Genomic DNA, 22,537 nt, shown 5'->3' with positions numbered 1-22,537 from the left:
TCAGTGGTATAGAAAAATCAAAAGCAAAAACACGAGATTGCTATATGTACATATATACATATACATGAAAGAAATTTTAAAAGACTAAGGATTTTTTTCATGGGCGTAGTCTAATCTTCCTGATGTGTGAACGTGTGTGTTTTAATGTGTATTTTTTAGATTTCAAAAATTAAATCAGCTGTAGGAGCCTCTGGCCTAAACAAAACAGACCTGCAGAACTTGGCATATAGCAGTCTGTGTGACCTGGTAGCTAATGTTTAACCTATCATCTTTGTAAACCAGTAAAGCAGGAAACTATAAATTAACCTTAAAATGTAACTTTAAAATTGGAAGTAGGCAGGAGGTGGGAAACTCGTGGTCTTACAAAGGAGCAAGATGTAAATGCAAAGTCTTACACCAAGATTTGAATAAGCATTCATCTATGGTCCCCAGACCTCCAGCCATCCAATGTTAATCTAGTTTACCTGCTTCCTGACTCCCTAAAATGTTATCACTGTTATGGCTATCTACAAAACCCCATCCTATGATCCTGCTCTCCTTCCTGTACCAACCCCTTTTCCCCATGTCACAAGACCCTGTTCCTGGGCTTATACTCTCCCGCCCCTAGAAATGTCTATCTTAAACCCTGTGTGCTGGTTTAAGACATTATCTTTTGATGCAGTCTTGTGTGGGCAGGAAATGTATTGGTGTTGATTGGGTTGGAGACTTTTGATTGGATGTTTCCATGGAGATGTGATCACTCAACCGTGGGCGAGATCCTTCATTGGATACTTTCCATGGAGGTGTGACCCTGCCCATTCAGTGTGGGCCTTGATTAGTTTACTGAAGCATTATATAAGCTCAGACAGAAGGAAAGAGCTTGCTACAGCCAAGAGGGACACTTTAAAGAACGCACAGGAGCTGAGACAGACATTTTGAAGACGGCCGTTGAAAGCAGACTTGTGCTCCAGAGAAGCTAAGAGAGGAAAAATGCCCCAAGAGCAACTAAGAGTGACATTTTTGAGGAACGAAAACCTAGAGAGGAATGTCCTGGGAGAAAGCCATTTTGAAATCAGAACTTTGGAGCAGACACCAGCCACGTGCCTTCCCAGCTAACAGAGGTTTTCCGGACACCATTGACCATCCTCCAGTGAAGGTACCCGATTGCTGATGTGTTACCTTGGACACTTTATGGCTTTAAGACTAACTGTGTAACAATATAAACCCCCTTTTATAAAAGCCAATCCGTTCCCAGTGTTTTGCATTCCGGCAGCATTAGCAAACTAGAACACCCTGATAACTGGCTCGTTGGCTCTTGAATTGCAGGGTTTGCTTGCCTGCCAAATGCTGCACCTGCCCGGCAAGAAAGAGCCGTTACGTTCTCTACACTGACTTCCCACCCTGTAAGCAAGTCCTGAATAAAGGCTCATGTATCAGAAAATGTCCAGTGTCTTCTTAGCCTCTGGACTGGCAAAGCCCTCACGGGCTGTGACATCAGTCTAATTGTCTATTTCATGCAAGTTTTAAAGAACAAATTCACGTCCACTTTGGAATCAAAATAGACTTGGCTAAAAACGGTTCAAATGGCAAATTTTAGGTTATATATATATATGTTATAGCAATTAAAAAAGTACAAAAATGGAATTGGTATCTAATGGTTCTAATTATTATCTCAGCCTTGAAATATTGGCCAAATTCCACACTTGAATGGCAAAGATATTTAAGTAGTAGGTTAAAATAATGTGTTAAAATAGTGGGTTAAAAGCAATTCAAGGTAATTTTTTTAAAAATCCAGTTACTCAATTATGAGCAGTACAAAGCTTTTAAAATACTGAGAATTTGCATTTCTGAGGTTTAAATGTACCACATATTGCTATGGTACCACAGCTATGGCTTTTGGACCAATCAATTATGCATAACAATGCACTTTAGCAACAAGATAATCAAATTTATAGCGTTCTAGTCAGTGTAAAGCAAAATAAGTAAATAAATAAACAAATAAAGCAAAACTGCATTTCCAAGGTTTAACTGTACCATATATTGCTATGGTTCTGTAGCTAAGGCTTTTGTCCCAATCATTTACACATAGCAATTCACTTAGCAACAAGATAATTAAATATATAAAAAGGGCAAGTCAGTGTAAAACTAATGCATACAATGCAAAACCCCAGAGTGGTTGTAAAGTAGATGAAAAACATTTCATGTTGTTTTCAGCTTTTGGGAACATCTGATTAAAAGGCATCAATTGAGTGGAGAGTCCCTGGACTGACAGCATTCACGGCCTGCTCTATTTCATGTCCCATCTTTTGTCTGAGCAGAAGCTGGAAACAAGCAGCAGAGGCTGGTTTTCTTGGTGCACACTGCTCTCTGCTGGCTCTGTGTCATTCAAGCCGGCTTTGGCTTGGCATCTCTCTTTGGGAAGGTGGAAACCTTCCCTTACCTCCCTGAGTCTTGTGTTCCACACCTCTGTCATTCAGTTCCTTCTTCTCTAGTCTCTCTGGCTCTATCTGAATTAATCACTTTCTAGAAATATTGGAAGGAAGCAAAATATAATGGAAAGGGACTGAGTTTGGGAACCAAACAGACCCTGGGTGTTCAATCTCAGCTGCTAGCTTTGTGACTCTGGGCAAATCACTGAGCTTTCCCGAGCATTAGTTGTCTCATCCGTAAAACGGGGCTAATGAAAAAAAAATCAGCTAGCTCAGAGCATCATGAGGAAAATTAAATGAGACTATATGTGAAACAATGTATCATAGTTAATATTTGTATCATGCTTTCTATGTTTCAGTCATTAAATACTACCTAGCAATCTTTCTGCCTACACTTATTCACACACACGCATGCTCACACACACAGATTTTCATTTCCATTTTAGAATTGGGAAAGCGGAAGAACAGAGAGGTAAATAACTTATAATGCGGATGTAATCAGTGTGTAGTTCAAAACTACAGGTTCAAAACTACTGTGCAAAGGTCTCAAAAGTCCATGCTTTTATCACAACACAAAATCAAGTCTCAGGAAATCCTTGTAATAATGAACTAAGTAATTTCAATAAGGTATGATGTCTATTCTATTGGGGAAAAGGCAGAGTTCCTCTCTTTTCCCAGCATGTTACTGTTTTTTGCCCAATCTATAAAACATTTATGGAAACAGGCCATCAAGACCCTTATTCATTCTCCATCTCTGTCTCAACTATTCAGATCCCTTCAAGAATGGGCCGACTGACCACAAGTGAGAAATCTTTAATATGAATGAGCACAGACTAAAGAAGGTCATGACTCCATGACTCAAAGGCCAATTTCAATTTTTAATAATAAAGAAACAGTGGCATCATTCCAAGAATACACAAGTGGAAAGTCTGAAGGCATTTCCTCTATCATTCTGAATTTGTTCATATCAGAAGCTACTTACTGAGAGGGTTGGTTACTGTGACATATCCGTCTCTCTCAAGTCCATCATCTTCTCTCCATCTCTACCTCTGCAACCTTAGTTTGGGCTGTCTTAATTTTTACCTGGGTCATTGGAATAATTTCTTTGCCTTAGGGTTGCTATGTCCAATCAATCCATCCTTAGCTTCTGGAGTGTTCTTTCTAAAATCCAAATGGGTTAATGCCATATTGCTTTTTACAATTATTTTTAACCCAGGATTTAGTAGCTTCAGATAAAAATTCAAATTAATTATATTGGTAGATAAAGCCCTTCATGATCAGCATGATCAGGCTGGTTTCCCATCTCCGATCCCCATACCACTTCCCAGGCCTTGCCCAGAGCACACCTCCTCAAGCTTCTTGGCCTATGCATTATCATTTATCCTTACTTCTGCCTGGAAAGCCCCTCTCTTCCTCAATCGTCAGGAGTCCTCCTGTATAATAGGTGTCTGTGTCTCGCATGAGGTGCCGCCTTCCTTGTGAACCATCCCTTGTCCGTTCTTCGCTGCCCCTTCCTTTACCCTCCCTCCCCAAGAACCTCATCCTGAATCCTCAAGTTCTGATGGAAGAGCCTGAGTGCCTGCAACCACGAGCTCCCTGACTGCTGGAGCTGGGTTTGTCTGTCTCTTCATCACCTAATTTAAGTCCTAGAACATTGTGCATATTCAAGTTAAAGCCTTGATTAAAGGGATTGCAAACCCTTTTGGATATTGAACCCTAGTCAGCTGACACCTCACATTTTTCATTTTCCCAATGAATGTGTCATCTTTTGCATCGAACCCAGCTCCTCCTGATTTTGATTTTTTTGTTAATGGCACTAACTTAGTTTTCATTTCTTCATGGATCCATTTTTGAGCCTTCTGACATGGTTTGTCTCTTGGTTAGGACATTTTTCTCACCTTGGCTTCCCCTGGTTTAAAGTCTACGTATTCTTTGGGTTTTATCCTATTTTCCAAATCTATTGGTAACCATTTTCTGTCATGTGCTCTACTTTTGATCAGATTCAAGTCTGTGTTTGCCAACGTGACCCATCCGTTCTGGTCTCTTTTCTTTTACTCATACCCCTTATGTTTGCAACAGCCTTCCTTCTCTCCCATTAATCCAACTTAATTTTTCTCTTCCTTACTGCCAATCTAAAAAGGTATCTTCTTAATAAATCCTTTCCTGATCTCAAGAAATAGGTGTGCTTCCAACAAAGTGTATTATCTCCTTTTATAACACAAAAACAGTGAGATGCTTTATATTTCACAGCTGAGAAAACAGGCTTGGAAAGGTCTAGAGACTGAGAATTAATTCAGGAAACCTAGTGCGTACAGTGATGTGCTGGCAAATATTTAAAAACTGGCTCTCTGCAAAAAGGAATTTTAGAACACGGATTTTCAGTGTTTGCCAAGTTCCATATGCCTACCATAGCCGATTTCAAAATACCAATGTGACATCATGGGTGTTTCTGAATCACAAAAATGGCTTTCATATCACATCCTCAGTTGATCAGCTGGCTGACTTGAGCCTGTCATTTTCTTCTGTACTTTGATCTCATAAACAAACTAACTACACAGTCCTTAAAATCAGCCTCCCACCTCTCAAATGCTAAAGATGTCACATAAATCAGTGCATCCACTTCCACCTGTGTCTCATCTCAATTCCCAACAGGTGAGTTTTTTTGTTTTGTAATAGTAAAACTGCCGCCTACGCTAGGGGTTTTCACCACCCACTTCCACCACCAATGGGGGCCTCGTTGCCACCGGGCTGGGGAGCAGATTTGAGTGCAAGTAGTTTACTTGGGAAGTGACCCCCGGAAACACCAGCAGGGGAATGGGGAAGTGAGGAGAGAAAGGGAGGAAGCTATTAAAGGATGTGCTATCAAGCAGTTTTAAATTTAACTGGATATTTACACCTAGAACATATTCCTGCCCTCCACCCCCTGCACAAAAGAGAGCCGATAGAGAATGCCTAAACTTTATAAATAAATGTTTAGGTAAACAATATAAAGTCAGAAAAGCATCTACCAGTAGAACTAAAAGTAATACAATTTTTAAAAACCAGGAGTTGAAAGGAGGAAAAATGAGGCAATACATTTTCATTCTTTTGAAAGGTGCTATTTACAGCTGATGAATCAAGAAATGGAAGTATATGGATAGTATTTAAAGTTATAACAAAAAGAACTCGAAGAACTTAAACCAGAAACTGTTCATTGTAATGGGATCTAGCATATAGTACTAGGTCTTTGGATGGGTGAATAGGAAGGGACAGGGGAGATTTTTACTTTTCTTTTAATATTTTTCCCTTTGGTTTGGATTTTAGACCACTAGTATGCATTACTTCTGTAGCAAAAAAAGTCAATGCAAACTGTAGCTTAATTACAAAAAATAGAATCTATAGGTGCAGACATTCTAAGATGATCAGAACTTATCAGGTAAAAATAGTAAATTAAAAAATAGTATTTACAGCATGTTATGCGAATATATCTCAATAAAAATGCAATTAAAAAAAAACAGTATGTACAGGATCCAGATTACAGAAAGGGAAAAAGTGCATGTGTATATGTAACATATCTAGGTATGCATTAAAACTGCCTGGAAAAATACACACTGATTTTAACAGATGATATCGGTGGGAAATAGAGTTGGGATAGGCATAAACCTCAACTTTTAATTTATACTATTTGCATCTCAAAATATAATCTGCAGACAGCTTGCCTTAGACTCACCAGGCTACTTGTGAAACGCAAGATTCTTAACACCTACCGTATGGTATGACGATCCCTGAGGTGGAGTTCTAGAATCTCCATTTCTTTCTCACAAGCTGCTTCACCATTCCCACGTATGCCACAGTCTATGTCCCATTGCTTGCTAGTAGCTTTGGATTCTGTCTCCTTCCCCAACACTTCATTGCAAAACTATTCAAACGCACAGAACAGAATCAAGAATAGTAACATAGAATAGTGAACATTATACACCCTCCACCCATAGACATGTGCTTTCTCTCTCTCTCTCCTTGTGTGGCTGCATCATTGGAAAGCCAGTTGCAAACGGCATGACCTTTTCTCCTAAGTGCTTCAGCATGTACCTCCTAAGAATAACATCCTTTACATGACCACAATACAGAGAACACCTGAAAAATTAAAAAAAAAATCTATCTCCTAGTACCCGTATCTCCTAATAACCAAAATCGCCCCCGGAATTCCTCCTGCAGCCACCCCCCCCCCCCCAGTTGCCCCTCTCACCTCCCAGCACCAGATTCGGGAATCGCATTTGATCGTGCCCTCTTTGGTCTGGACGGAACGGTTCTGATTTCTGATTTTTTAAAAAGTAGCTTCAAAATTTTTTAAGTAAATGAAAACAAATACACTGTCAAGAAGCGCCGCACACATCCCCGAGTGCACGACCTCGTTGCTCTGGGATAGAACCCGAGTTCACCGCTCCACGGCCCCCTGTCCGCACCCCAGCCACCCCGCCCCGCGGCCCGAGCTCCCGCCCCTCCGGGACTTCCTGTTTGCACGCCCGAGGCCCCGCCCCGCGACGCCAGACCCCGCCTCCCGGCCCTCACCATGCGCTCGCCCGAGGCCCCGCCCCGCAGCCCCAGGCCTCGCCCTCCGGACCGCCCTTTCCACACGCCCGCGGCCACGCCCTCGGCCACGCCCCTCAGGGTCTCCCATCCGCACGCCCGAGGCCACGCCCCGCGGCACCAGACCACGCCCCGAAACGGCTGTCCGCCGGCCTTAGGCCCCGCCCCCAGGCCGCGCCGCTCCGCGACGTGAGGTTATCGCTCTCGCGTCACGTCGCCCCGCCCCCCCGCCGGTGAACTCGGCCGCGGCCGTTGGGCCGTTGGCGCCGTTTGGGCGGTTGTCTTGGAGAAGCAAGATGGCGGCGACGGCGACCGCGGTGGCCGCGGAGGAGGACACGGAGCTGCGGGACCTGCTGGTGCAGACTCTGGAGAACAGTGGGGTCCTCAGTCGCATCAAGGTGCGCGGAGTGGTCCGGGGCCCGGCCGGGCCCCGAACCCGGGCCGAGGGGGCGGTGTCACAAAGGGGCGCGGGCGCTGCGCTGAGGAGGCCGCCGGCGGTCGGGGCCCCTCGGCCGGGCGGATCGGGCCGTTCCCCGCCCGCGAGCCAGGCCCGCCTGGTGGGCCCCGGCGGGGGATAACGGCGCGGAGACGGGGAGCCCTTGTGGAGGAGGGCTGCGCTCCCTTTCGCGTCGTGGGCGCAGCGCTGGGGGCACCGAGGGACGCTCGGGTCGGGCCCGGGGTCGTGAGGCCGGGGGGCGGCGTGCGAGGCCCCTACGGGATCGGTCCCTCTCCATGAAGTCCTCGCCGCTGCCCGGCGCCTGCGTTTGAATGCCGCTCGGGACCCGCTCACTCGACTCCGGGCCTGGGGGGTCTCAAGCTTGTTTACATAAAGCACATGGGCCAGCCCCTGGGGTGTCATTGCTCAGAGCTGGACAGTAGCCGCTCATTCATTAAGAGGAAAGCAGGGAATTGAACCAAAATGATAAGTGCGAACTTTAGATTAACAAGGGGAGTGGTGAAACGGAAAGCATCTGTGTAACTCTTAAAAAAAAATTTCAGTATGAATTTTTCATCTATCACCTGCGCTTGCCGAGTAAGCATTACTGTCTTGCTAGTTGAGGGCTTTGGCTTTTAGATGGTGTGGATGGTGCCTGGGGGACTTCCACATATGTCAGGTTTCCCCCCCATGTTGTGACTTTCTTCTTAATCTTCACCCTCCTGGATACACACACACAAAAATCTATCAGGAGCAGGAAAAATAACGTGGAGAGCAATCGTTATTTTAGCAATTTTGTATGTGCTTCTTGCCATGAAAATTGTCTTTTGAAATACTTTTTGTTCTTTTACCTGTTTGTTTTTTAAGGCTGAACTCCGAGCCGCTGTGTTTTTGGCCCTAGAGGAGCAAGAAAAAGTAGAGGTATGAAATCTCCACAATTTAACTCAACCATATTCTTTAATATTTAATTCATAATTTATAATTAGTTCAAAACTGTTCTAAAATACTGTTTACAGTAGTTCCAGCCACGGATCATTTTGAACTGTTGAGGATTATGTTTCTCTTGTTTTCGGGGAGAGAACCAAAACTATTCTCCCTTAGGTGTGTATTTTAGAACTCAGGAGTAATCTTTTAAAAGTCAAGCTACAGACAGTAACTCTTGAGACTGATACTAAACCTTAAGTGTGATAGATCCCTTTCCTTAGAGGAAATTTGAAATAAATGATCTTAGGAGTTGCTTGAAGAAGTGATACCATTGGTATTGAGTTTAGTTTGCTGCAGAACTCTTCACAACCTTTAATATGTTAGTATGCAGTTGTGATTCTCTGTGAAGTGGAGGCATATAGTACATAACTTTTCCCAAATTTATCTTAAAGTCATGCTATTCTTTATTGTCCACCAACTTCTCTGTTTTTAAGTGTGCAGTTTAGCTTTTTCTCTCTACCCCAATCTCCACCACCATCTTGAGCAAATATCCTGTATGTTAGTATGCAGTTGTGATTCTCTGTGAAGTGGAGGCATATAGTACATAACTTTTCCCAAATTTATCTTAAAGTCATGCTATTCTTTATTGTCCACCAACTTCTCTGTTTTTAAGTGTGCAGTTTAGCTTTTTCTCTCTACCCCAATCTCCACCACCATCTTGAGCAAATATCCTGGACCTTGTCAACAAGAAGCACTCCGTAATCAAAGTCTTAAACTCTTTCTGTATGGTAAATTAGTCTCCCATCCTCCTTTATATCTGTTCTTTACTGCCATCACATCCTTCATCCCTCTGTTCTTTCTGTGTTTGTCGGGGCTGCATTTCACACTTGACTGGTCTGGATCCTGTGGTCCATACCCTTTAACACTTAACTCCCTTGCCTTCCTGCCAAACTTGGGCTGAAAAACGTTTTAATGGTCGTTTAATTGAGCAAACGAACTGCCTTTTCTGTTTATGAGCGTGCACTGCTAGCAACCGTGTAGCTTGCTGATAGTGCAGATGGTGGAAACCAACCTCCACCAGGTCCTGAGCACTTTTTACTCAGCAACTTCCATTTCAGCGTCTCTTTAACCTTTTACTTGGTCCCTGTTTTCCTTCGCTCTTGACAGATGATCTTGCTTGTTCCTGCACAGAGAAAGTAGAAATCATCATTTCCAAACTTTTTGTCGCTTTCCCCCTCATCTGTCATTGCATTGGCATTTATATGTTATCACTTTTCTTTCTGCCTTAGCAGCAGAGTTTCTGTCTTGTGCGAGAATACTCCCTTTATCTGGATTTTGCCTTTCTTATATTCTCATCTTCCGAGTCATCCTACATCAATTTCTGCTGTCATTGACCTCCCCTTTCTGCTGGCTCTTCCCCTTCAATAAGAAAAGATGTATAAACCTCTTTTAAAGAGAAAACTGTCTTCCTGTTACTTATGTTCTACTCTTAATATCACTATTTTTTCCCTCCATGGCCAGGTTTTGAAAGAATGTGTCTTAATACCATTTCTTGTGTTGCAGGCACCATTAAAATCTTAAATTTGCAACTACTGCTGCTAAGTAATTTCTCTTGCTATTGTCAGGAAGAATCTCCTAATTGAGTCTATTTTAGTTCTTACCTATCTCACTTAATCTTTGTGGCATTTGGCATTCTTAATTCCTCCTTCCGTCTTGAAAACTTCCCTTGATCTTTGGGACCCCTTTCTATTCTGTTCTTTCTTTTCTTCCTTTTGACCATTCCTTGGTTTTATAGCATGCTCTTTTTTCTCTATACCTCATTTAAATCACTGTTGTAGTATCCCATGAGAGTTCTGCTCATACTCTCATTCCTCTCATTCTGTATTCCCTCCCTGGATGACCTTAACCACACCAGTAACTTCAGCCCCGTATCTTTAGTCCATATCTCTAGCCTGAACTTCAGGCCTGCGTGTCAAACTACTCACCATATTGAGCGATCGTACTGCTGCCATCACTTATCCAAGCAAGAAATTTCAGTTTCCTAGACCTTGGTCTTCTTTTAACATGTCCTGTCAGGCGCCTTGTCCTGTCATTTCTGTCTCTGAAATGTGTCTAGTGGATGTTTTCTATTCCCTCCCCTTTGCCTGTGCTTACTTTTAATTATTTCCTTCCCAGTCTGCTTTACCACCTTCCCACTCACCATCTTCCTGAAGTAAATTCTCCAGATTGGTCCCGGATTGCTATTTATGATACACATGTGCTGTTGTCCTTTCTGTTTCTTTTATATATTTCAGTTAACTCAATATCTTCAAATTCTGTCTTCTAGCCTTCCAGGTATCTTTGTGATCTTTCCCTTCCTTTTTTTAAATAGACATCTTTATTGTGCTTTAATTGACCTACAGTACACTGAACATATTTAAATTGTACAATTTGATAAATTTTTAACATGCTTATGCAACCATCAAATATCACCACAATTAAAATAGTGAATAATATCCATGATCCCCCAAAGTTTGCCCCTTTGTCATCACCCCTCCTCAGCAATCCAAGTGTTTTTAAAAGCTATACATGAAGAATCATACAATAGTGTGTACACTTTTGATCTGGCTTTTTTCACTCAGCATAGTGCATTTGAGATTCATTCAAATTGTGGTGTGTATTAATTGTTCTTTCTATTTTATTGCTGAGTTGTATTCCATTGTATGGCTATTCCACAGTTTGTTTAGCCATTCCCCTGTTGCTGGACAGTCGGTTTGTTTCCAGTTTTTGACAATTATAAATAAAGCTGCTGTGAATATCTGTGTAGACTTTATTTGGATCTGCATGTTCTTTTTTCCTGGGAAAATACTTAGTTGCAGAATAGCTGGATCATATGGTAGGTGTATTTTGTACCTTTTTAAGAAACTGCCAAACTATTTTCCAAAGTGGTAGTTCCATTTTACATTCCCGTCAGCAGCATATGAGAATGGCCCATCCTCCACATACTTGCCAGTACTTGCTATGGTCAGACTCTTTATTTTAGCCATTAGTAGTGTCTCATCGTGGTTGTATCTCATTGTATCTCATTGTGGTTTTATATATATTTCCCTAATGGTTAATGGTAGTGGGTATATTTTCATTTATTATCCATTTATTTTATTTTGTGAATGTTCAGATGTTTTGCCCATTTGTTAATTGGGTTCTTGTCTTCTGATTGTTGAGTTTTGAGAGGTGTTTATATGTTCTGGATACAAGTCCTATTTCAGATAAATGCTTTGCAAACATTTTCTACCTTTTGGTTTGCCTTTCCATTCTCTTAATAGTCTTTAGAACAGCAGAGCTTTTTAATTTGTTGCCATCTGATTCATCAATTTTTTTCTTACATGGATTGTGCTTTTGGTGTTGTATGTAAAATCTTTTACCCAACCTAATGTCACAATTTTCTTCTATTTTTCTTCTTGAAGTTTTGGGTATTATGTTTAGGTCTATGATTCATTTTGAGGTAATTTTTGTTTATAGTTGTTTATAGTATGAGATATGGATGCAAGTTCTCCTTTTTTTTTTTTTTTTGCACGCAGATACCTAATTGATTCAACACCATTTTTTGAAAAGACTTTACTTTCTCTACTCAATTGCCATATATGTGTGGGGCTTTTTATGGACTGTGTTCTCTTCCACTGATCTTTTTGTCTGTTTTCTTACCACCACCACACTGTATGATTAGTACAGCTTTGTGATAAGTCTTGAAGTCAGATAATGTTAGCACTCCAATTTTGTTATTCTTTTTGTTGTTTTGGCTATTCTAGGTCCTTTACATAAATGTGGTATATATATCTCTCTTTTTAGGGATAAATGTGACAAAAGTAAGACCTTTAGACTGAAAACTACAAAACATTGCTGGGTAAAATTAAAGAATACTTAAATAAATGGAGATTTATACCTGTACAAGGGTCAGAAGACTCAATATTGTTAAGATATCAGTTTTCCCTAAATTTATCTACAGCAGCCTTTTTTTTTTTTTTTGTGGAAACTAACAAGTTGATCTTGAAATTCATATGGAAATTCAGAAGACCTAGAATAGCCAAAACGAAGTCCAAAACTCAACAATAAGAAGACAACCCAGTTAACCTTACTAGCACCTTCTACCTTCTCCCTTCCAATATAATTCCTTCTTTTCCCCTTCAGAGAGAATTTAAGGTAATCTGAGAAGCAACAATATGATACGAATTCAGGGTATAGAAATCCATATGGAGTGATCCATATTATCTTTTGTATCTGTGTTCCAGACAATTATGGCAGAAGGTTTAGTTGAGTTTTGAAGCATTCATACCTGTGTGTGAGCACTATACCTGTAATTCGTGTGATCAACTTATGAAAGTTTACCATGTGCTCCTTACTTATTACTGCCTCAGCAGTAATCATAAATCTGATGTGCTGGAAGTATTTTTCTATAGTCATATAAATGTATAATTATGAAAATAAAGTTGGCTTATGTGCACACAAAATCATCTCACATACCACTGGTAAATTAGGAATTGCAAGGGTAAAAGTCCTGTTTTCAATAAGTATGCTATGAAAGGTAGATATGTAGTTAGATGAAAAAACAAAGTATCAAATATCATATATTTTTAATAAACAATGTTTGTGTAAGTAAATTTAATTTCATTTCAAATTTCATATATTTGAAACTAATAAACTGTGTATATAAGTAAATGTAATTACGTTCCACGTAAGTGGTTTATTTGAAGATTTGGCTTCTAAAGCGTTCCAACAAGCAATTTGTAAAGCGCTTGCAAATTTAAATATAAATACAAATCTTCTTGTAAGGTTTTGTTTCATTAGCTTTTGAAAAATTATTTAATAGTATGAAACAGTTCATGCGTTATCAAAGTTGTGGAATGGTTTTTTTAAACCATTGTTTTATGAATGACAATGTATTACTTTTATCATTGCCATAAAAGTCAATTTTAATCCACATTTTGTAGTTGTTTGTAGGATAAACACATGACACTTAATAATATTTCATTTTTTTAACAGAACAAAACTCCTTTAGTCAATGAGAGCCTGAAAAAGTTTTTAAATACAAAAGATGGTAAGATGTTCAGCTTGCTTTTTACAATTTTATCTGTGAATATTGAAGTCTTGGCACAATTTGGGAGAAGTTAGGAATTCCAGACTGTGTGTTGAAGTCTACAATTCTTATAGGTCCTTACTTTTAAATAGTATTTCATAGAACAATAGTCAAGTTACTTTTAAATTATACTGTTCATGGGAAATTTTTGGTTAAAGTGAATTTTATAGTAAAAAGCAGAGCACTATAATCCATTTATGAAGTGTGACATTATTTTGCTAAGAGCTAGTTCCAAAACGATGATCCTAATGAAGAAATTGGGAAATTGGGGTTTTCATTACTTAATTTTAATTCAAAGAAAGGAAATTTGTAATTTAAAAAATTTAGAAACCTCATTTCTCTTATTCATTTAGTTTATCTTATTTCACAATTTCTTAATGAAAAGATTTCAAAGATCTTACCCACATTCTTTGTCTTGATCTTTATAGGTCGTTTAGTGGCTAGTCTTGTTGCAGAATTTCTTCAGTTTTTCAACCTTGACTTTACTTTGGCTGTTTTTCAACCTGAAACCAGCACAGTAAGAATAATGATCTTTACATCTGTCCTGTGAAACCTTCGGTATACATGAGTTATTTATAAGCTGAAAGTAAATAAAATTTGACAAGTTATAGTTTCTTGTATATAAATTATTTTTCATAGTTGATTGATCTATTTTGCTTAAAAGCCAGATAGCTAACTTCAGTATTGTTGCTTAATGTATCTTGAAAGTTTGCTAATAAAGGAGTGTCTTATTATAGTTATAGTTGTGATTTTAGACTGCAACTATAAATGGAAACTTTAAATTGTAGAGAAATTCAGTAATTCAGTAATTTTAATTCTGTAAAAGAAAGTAAAAATGTACGTTTCATTCAATAAAAAGACAGTCTCTTTGGGTTTAGAGAAATCTTTTAAGATCTGAAAATAGTTTATTCTTTAAGCTCTTATTTCTTCTCCAGTTTCAAGGTCTTGAAGGTCGAGAGAATTTAGCCCGAGATTTAGGTATTATTGAAGCAGAAGGTACCGTGGGTGGACCCTTGTTGTTAGAAGTGATCAGACGCTGTCAGCAGAAAGAAAAAGGCCCAACCAGTGGGGAAGTAAGTATAATCGTGTTATCTTTTCTGCTTAATTATTAACCACATAGTTTATTTAGCAATGCAGATTAGTATATACATAATGAATCAAGTTTTAAATAAAAAGAGGTTATAGCTTCAAAACAAAATGAAACATACTCTGTAAATGTAAACTTTAATAAAAATTGATAATGTGTTAACTCTGATACTGCGGCTGTACTGGTTCTGGACACTCACGACATTGGGTTCAGGAGCTAGACAGTCTGGGAGCATCTCACAGCTCCACCACTCACTAGTTGGCCTTGGCCACGGTACTGAACCTCCCCATTTCTTCATTTGTGGAATGGGGTAATAAGACTCACTTCATATAGTCATTACAAGTTTTACAAGTGAGTTAATACATGTAAAATGCTAAGAATGGTGCTTGGCATAGACAGTACTCAAATAATGATTAGTTACTATTTTTATTATTGTTTTAGGTAAATATAAAAGTATCTATTTATTGCCCAGTTAGTCTTCTTTGGGACTTCAAGGTGTTTTTAAACTAGGCTTGAAATTAAGCTGTTGATTTTGTTTACTTTCTAAACATTTTCAAACTTTGACTTTTTAAATTATCAATTACCTTTCTTATTCTTACCAGTTTTTTTTTTTTTTGTTTTTTTTTTTTTTTAAGATCTTGCTAGTGAGATTGATGGTCTGGTCTCTATTTAGATACACTAGCTTTATGTAAAGAAACACTGTTTCACAGATACAACATCTGTAACTATTACAGATCTGGTAAATATGTGCTTTTCATCCTAGAAGTTTGTATATATGAAAGTGGAGGGTTATGGGCTACCCATTTACCCCATATGGAGAATTTCACAGTGTATTTCCTGGTAGGGTAGAATCTCTGAAAATCGGTAAAGCTTGCCTGAATTTGAATACCTGTGCATAGAATGGTAAGTAGATTCTGTAGAAAATATAAAGATGAGAAAGTTTTGTGTTTTTTAAAGAACTTAGAACTATTCAAGATAAGATGTGCTCACATAAGGAATTAGCATTTAAATACTGGTTTAATGTAGAGGGAATGTTGTACAATACATATATGACACGGAGGGCATGTCATGTTACAGTACATGATTACTTCCACATATTTTTTGAATAATAATCATTTTAGCTAAAAGAGGGTAGTGATTATTTCATGCTGAAACTTTGTTAAACCCAATTTTGATGAGTGAGAATAGGATATCAGCCGGGGTAAATGAATAGGAAGAGCTTTCCAAGAATTGTAGAACTGTAGAAGTAGCTTTTTTAAGTGGGAAAACATAACCAGATCTTGGAATGAGAATAAATCAGCCTATCTAGAGCAAAAATTCTTTCAACTGCTGCCATATATTTATTTTTTAACTTTTTATTTTGAAATACCTTCATGCTTAAAGGACAGTTAAAAAAATAATATAAACACTATACAGAGAGCTCTGTAATACCCCTACCTTCCCAGATGGCCAATTCTACCAATTTTAACATTTTGCCACATTTGCAGTATCATTCTGTGTATCCGCTTGTCTGCCAATCTGTTTTCTGAACATTTGAGTGTAGGTTGTATTCATGATGCTCCTTGAGCATTTAATACTGCCACGTACATTTCCTGAGAACAAGGATGCTCATGTATGTAATCACCTTAAGTGCAAATACCAAGTTCAAGAAAGTTAATATTGATTTAAAGCTTACATTCTATATTTCATTTTTCTTATGCCCCAATAATGTCCTTTTCAACCTTGTCTCCCCCATTTTTAGATCCCATCTGTATCATATATTGTGTTTAATTGTCCTTATCACTTTAGTTTATTTTTTTCTTTTAATTGTGTACACATATATACAACATAAATCTTCCCATCCCAGCCCCTCCCAAGCATACCATTTAGTGAGATTAATCACATTCACAATCACCCTCACTGCCTTTTATTAGTGAATGTTTCCCATCTTCCCAAACAGAAACCCTATACCCATTACACATGAACTCTCCATACTCCCTGTCCCCCACCTCTGGCAACCTGTACTCTAATTTCTGTCTCTATGATCTTGCATATTCTGCAGTATTTTCTTTGTAGTTTCCATGGGGCTTAAATTTAACAACTTACAACTATAACAATATCATTTGCTTTGATACTAACTTAAACAGTATACACAAACTATGTTCCTACACCCCTCAATCTGCTCACCTTTATGTAGTTCTTGTTAACAAGTTACGTGTCTATACATTGAGTCCAGAAACCACTGATTTATCGGTACATTTTCTGTATCTGCCTTTTTAGATCCTGTAAGAAGCAAAAAATGGAGTTACAAACCCAAAATACAGTGTAGTACTGGTATTTATATTTACCCATGTTGTTGCCCTCACTAGAGATTTTTGTTTCTTCATGTGGCTCCCGCTGTTGTTTATTGTCCTTTCCTTGAAAAACTCTCTTTAGCATCTCTTGTAGGGCTGATCTAGTGGTGACAAATACATCAGCTTTTGTTCACCTGGAGTATCAGCAATTACTGTCTTCCCTCATTTTTAAAAGTTAGTTTCTCTGGATATGAAATTCTTGGTTGGCAGTTTTTTGCTTTTGGCACTTTAAATATGTCATCACACTATCTTCTTGTCTCTGGTTTCCAAAGGGAAATTAGCACTTAACCTTATTAGGGCTCCCTTGTATATGAAATGTTGCTTCTTTCTTGTGGCTTTCAGAATTCTCTCTTCGTCTTTGGCATTGTACAGTTTGATTATAATATGCTGTGGCATGAATCTGTTTGCATTTAACCTGTTTGGAGTTCTTTGAGCTTTTGGATGTATATATTCATGCCTTTCATTAAATTTGGGAAGTTTTCAGCCATTATTTCTTTTAATATTCTCTCTGCCTCTTTCTTCTGCTTCTGGGACTCCAGTAATGTATACATTGGTATGCTTGATGTTGTCCCAAAGGTTCCTCAAGCTTTTGTTCACTTTTCTTCATTCTTTTTGCTTCTCAGACTGAATGATTTCAGTTGTCTTATGTTCAAGTTCTTTGATTCTTTCTTCTCCCAGCTCCAATCCACTGTTGAACCCATCTAGAGAATTTTTAATTTCTGTTACTGTGACTTTCAGCTCTGTTTGGTTCTTTTTCATAATTTCCTTCTCTCTACTGATATTCTCTTTGTGTTTGTCATTTTCTTGACTCCCTTTAGTTCTTTGTCTGTGTTTCTTTTAGCTCTTTGAGCATATTTTGGAGCATTATTTAAAAGTCTTTGTCAGGAATGATCCAGGTTTGATCCTCCCCATTGAAGGTTTCTGATTCTTTAAACTTCTTCTTTGCCTGAACCTCCTCTTCCTGTTTCTTTGTATATTTTGTAATCTTTTGTGGAAACCTAGACATTTTGGTATTTTAATGTGTTGTCACGGGAATTCAGATTCTGAGGCGTCTATTCCTTAACCTTATATCTAACTAGTGTTCTGACAGTTTTCCTTGAACGCCAGGAGCTAACAGCAGAAATAAAGAAGAAAAGGAAACACTTTTTCCAGTCTTTGCAATTGACTTGTACAAGTGCTCTCCTTCAGGGCTTATCCATACAATGATTTAGAGAATAGCCTTAGGCCAACGTGGAGGGATAATTTCTGTGCATGCCTCTTGTCTTGGGCATGCATGATGGCCTTAGGAATTACCCCATTTACAAGGTTCTGAATGTCCCTTCTTCCTTGAGAAACAGTTTTCTCGTGGTCCCAGGCACTGCACTGTATGACCTACAGCCCCAGGCAGCACAGACTGCTCTCCCACCGAATTCTGTAGGAGACGTCGGTGAGCAGCCTTCTACACACAAGGCAAGTTCTTAGGCAGTGAGTCCCTCAGGTCCCCACCAAAGTGGGCCTTACATACATGTTCCCAGTTTATGCAGGAGGGTTAGTCTGCTCCCTCTGGAATTAGGACCAGGGATCTATACTGGGAGCATGTGCTGGCTCTGTGCCAATCTGGTGAGGGGTGGGGAAAGAACCAGCCAGAGCACCAGGAGATCCTACCACTTTTAAGTGAACTTTTTGTTCTTCTGGTGCTTGTCCTGGTACTGCAGTTGAACTGTTTTCTGGAGTTTTGAGAAATATTTCTTCCAGTCCTTGCTGGTTGTTGACAGCTTCTCTCGGGGGATAGAGTTATTTTGCAAGTTTTTGTTGTGTGCTTATTTTCAGATGGACACTGTAATAGGCACTAGGGAATAAACCTAATTAGAAGAACTCAAACTTTTCTTGGTCCCTGCTCCATCCTGGACCCTGACATCCCTTTTTGGCCCTCCCTTTTCTTAGCCTCTGTGGTACTGACTTCCATTTCTCTTTTTGCCTGCCCTTTCATTTCTGTTGCTAATTGCTCTTCTGCTTACCTCATTACTGTGTTGATTTCTCACATTTCTCCCTTTGGTTTGATTTCTATAACATAGGTAACAGCATAGACTTTGGAGCCAGACTGCTTGGGTTCAAATCCCAGCTCTGCCACTTCCTAGCTGTTTGACCTTTTATAAGTTACTTAACCTCCCTGTGCTTTAGGTTCCTCATATGTAAAATGGAGATAATACAAGTATCAACTTCATAGGGTTGTAATGTGGACTGAGGGAATCATTTTGTCTGAAGCTCTTAGAACGATGCTTGTCGTATAGAAATCATTGTATAAATATTTGCCGGTATTATTGCTGTTTCCTGTCATTGCTGTATGGAGGACTTCTTAAGTCTCTTTAAATCCAGCTCATCCCTTTTTTGCTCTAGACCAGAATTTCCAACTCTTCATGGAGCATACGCACCTGTTCATCCCCCTAATATATTTAAATCATGTGTGAAAAAGTGACCCTTAGTCTCTTCACTTTTAATGAAGTGAAAGCCACAGAAGACAAAAACAGATACCCCCAAAATTCCAGTTACAGTTCTTCTTTTTCACTTCTCCGTTTATATTGATTCTGTTGCTGTGACTTCTTGGTTTCAACCCGAGGAATTGCCTCTTCACTGGTACCCTGGATTGTGCCAGTCTATCAGTAAGGTCTGGATTCACTCTCCCTCGCAGCCCAGTAGCTCTGGCAGCAGGCTGTAGGAGAAACGATTGCTTAATGGAATGTTCTTCCTCTGAAACTAAATAAGTGTATTATTCATTATCCCATTCTGACTGGGAGATCTTGAGCCTCCCCAGTCATTTTGCCCTGTTTCATAGGGGTGATTCTGTCTAAATTGATCCAGAATATGATTTTCTGTTTCTTTAAAAGGTAATTGTTATACTCTCTCAAATTGCAAAAATATCGGGGTGAATATTCTGTCTCCACTTTTTGCTGGTCTTCCCCTCTTAATATCTGAGTATCTGCTTTTAACTGTATGTGTGTGTGTAAGGAACATGGCAGGTTTCTGTTTTGGCCCTTCCATCATTAACTATTTGTTCCACACTACCACTTTGACGGAAATAATGAAATAAATAATGAGATGATGAAATAAAAATTAATAAATAATAAATTAAACATTGCAGGTTTTACTGACCTTTCCTTGACTTCTGATTCTGTAGAAGAATTACCTGCAGATTAGCCCGATGAGCTTATTTATTGATGCCTTTACCAAATCTGCATTTGAAATCACCTTAAGAATCAAGTTGCTGTGCTCCATGTAATATACCATGACTTCTGGCTGATTTTATCAAATGCTTTCTAACCATAGATAATTAAAAGCAGCACTGTCTTGTTTTCTGAACTCCCGAATGAAGCATTTTCGTTTTCGTTAGCATCGTTTTGGTCCAGGTCCTCACCTCTGTTCTGTAGCAGCATTATGTCCTCCTAAGTGGTCTTCGACATGATACATTCTCTTCTTTTCAGTGTCTCCTCTTCACTGTTGCTAAGTTAAATTAAAATTCAGCTCTTAACCTGTTTCTTTCCTATGTGAAAAATGGGGGTGTCTGTGTAATGGCAACTAAATCATCTTGCTGTTCCTCACCCTTCCTTTTAAGGTCCTGCACCGTGTGACATCAGCCTACCTTGCTGGCCTTACTGCCTTTTTAAAAATATTTAGAGCCTTGTACTTAAGCCAAGCTGAACTTGTTACTTGAAAGTGGCTTTTGCTTTCTTGCCTTCTTTCTTTGTCTTACTCTCCACCTGAAATGGTACATCTTCTCCCTTTTTCCATGTGTGAAATTTTATTAGTTTCTCTCCTTAACTGACTTTTTGTGGTGTTGTCTCTTGTTCTTCCTCTATCCCTACTGTCAACTGTGTGTAAGTTAGCATTTTTTGTACTGTTTTTGCATGTATTCTTGTTCTACCCAGCTGCAGTAGTTATCTGCACTTGCCTTTATCATACTACCAGACCATAAGTTTATTGAGGACAAGGATTCTATCCTATTTTTGTATCCCTTGTAGCATCTGATACATAGTGAAAGGGCACTGTGAAGCTTTCACAATTTTGTACAGGGTAGGTAGAGGTTAGATTGGTGAAAAATATGGAGAAGTTAGAAGACTAGAAGAAGTGAAACCCATTGGAAGTCTAATCTGGACAAGAATGGTAGGAGTAAGAATGAAATAAATGGGCAGAGAAAGATTATATTTTTTAAGGAAGAATCAGCAAGACTTGGTAAATTAATGTTTTGGAAGGAGGGATAGAGTCTTAGAGGGCAATTGGGAAAAGGAAAGCCTTCAAAGACGAGACTTAGGTTTCTGGTCTGGGAGAAGGAGATGCCATTAGCAGAAATGGTGGGACCCATGGGGGAGGGCATAACTTAGGAAGAGCAGCACATTTTCCTACTGAATAAGTTGTAGTTGTTGAAAGAATTTTTTTAAGAAAATATCTACTACTTACTATGCACACAGTGGCATAGAGCTTGTCATAATCTAGTGAAAGAAATTTAGGAAGTGATTCCATTCGAAAAACATTTAAAAATAAATTTCATACTTTTACATTTTCGCATAGTACTTAGAATCCAGTGATTCCTGCTCTGAAGTTGGTGATTCTGTGATTATCAATAGAGTACAGTGAGATGCATACATAAATAACTATTATAGAAGCCAGAATAAAGTGTGATAAAAGATGAAAAAAATTTACAAGAGTGTAAAAGAAAAAGAAAACATTGCCATTTGAACAGGGCAGAAATTGTTTAGAAGAGTGTTATTTGATATTTTTTTCTTGAGATAAATGAAGTAGGGAAGAAAATCCAAAGAGGATAGAAAAAGTACATCTTTGAGGATCACAGAATAATTCTGCTGGTCTGGAGAGGACAGAAGAAGGGAAGTGAGGAAATTAATTTTGGAAAGGTAGATTGGGGGTATATTTAATGTAGACTGGCTACCTGTTCAGGGAGACTAAGTGAAATATTTGTAGGTAATTAGAATTTAAGCATTTTTAGTTTTGATAAAATTAGGGGAGAATCTTGTAAGGACCTTTACATTAATTAGGAAGAAATAAAAATACCAACACTTTGTAGAGTTTTTAAATGTTAAAATTTGGCATTGAGGTATAATTATTAGTGAGTTTAAAAAATATGTGTTTTAATTTTAAACTGTGAAATATTTTAGGGTGCACTGGATCTATCTGATATACATTCTCCACCAAAATCACCAGAAGGAAAAACAAGTTCACATACAGTTCCAAGTAAGGTAAGTCAGCTACAAGGATGTGGAATTAATTTCTGGAGTAAGACTCTGTAGAGCTCTTTCTCTCTTTCTTTTTAATATGTTAAAAGTTTTGTTATGCAAATACTCTTTAGTTTCTTGAAAGTTTTTTTTTCTTCATTGATTAAGTATATATTTTTAAGAATTAATTCTTCTGCTTTCTTGGTAGGGTTTTGAATTTTGTCTCCCAGCAATGAGTACTTTGTTGAATAACAGAATTGTAGTATATTTGGATTCATTTGGTACTTTCAACATTTTTTTCTTCCATTTATATAAAGTCCGAGCTTGAGAATGTTAGGTTCCAGAATTTAAAATTGTTGTGTTGACTATTGTAGACTTGTAGACAGATGCCAGATTTGGAATTGTAAATCATGATGGCTTTTTATATTAATGAACTGTTTTGAAAGGATTTGTAAGAAAACCTGTGTACTCT

General features: G+C 38.7%; 2 protein-coding genes across 4 annotated transcripts in view; one reads left to right on the top strand and one right to left on the bottom strand.

Moving 5' to 3' along the window:
- The window catches only part of RNASET2 (ribonuclease T2), a 54,971-nt gene extending 48,155 nt beyond the window's left edge, over positions 1 to 6,816 (bottom strand). Inside the window, exons 1-2 of the mRNA XM_037817660.1 lie at positions 6,634 to 6,816; positions 6,155 to 6,306 (exon numbers count right to left, since the gene is read on the bottom strand). The gene's annotated coding sequence lies outside the window, so the exon portion shown is untranslated. The remainder of the gene's footprint in view (positions 1 to 6,154; positions 6,307 to 6,633) is intronic.
- Positions 6,817 to 7,192: 376 nt separating this feature from the next.
- The window catches only part of CEP43 (centrosomal protein 43), a 65,512-nt gene continuing 50,167 nt past the window's right edge, over positions 7,193 to 22,537 (top strand). For all 3 annotated transcript variants that reach the window (XM_037817743.1, XM_037817742.1, XM_037817744.1), the window contains exons 1-6: positions 7,193 to 7,372; positions 8,278 to 8,331; positions 13,351 to 13,405; positions 13,873 to 13,961; positions 14,380 to 14,517; positions 22,009 to 22,089. In XM_037817743.1, coding sequence (XP_037673671.1) covers positions 7,271 to 7,372; positions 8,278 to 8,331; positions 13,351 to 13,405; positions 13,873 to 13,961; positions 14,380 to 14,517; positions 22,009 to 22,089 — 519 coding nt within the window. In that variant the 5' untranslated portion in view covers positions 7,193 to 7,270. The remainder of the gene's footprint in view (positions 7,373 to 8,277; positions 8,332 to 13,350; positions 13,406 to 13,872; positions 13,962 to 14,379; positions 14,518 to 22,008; positions 22,090 to 22,537) is intronic.

Source organism: Choloepus didactylus, chromosome 24 (assembly GCF_015220235.1).
Source record: "Choloepus didactylus isolate mChoDid1 chromosome 24, mChoDid1.pri, whole genome shotgun sequence".
NCBI lineage: Eukaryota > Metazoa > Chordata > Mammalia > Pilosa > Megalonychidae > Choloepus > Choloepus didactylus.
Note: the sequence above shows the minus strand (reverse complement) of the source record. Positions and strands in the feature narration are given on the sequence as shown.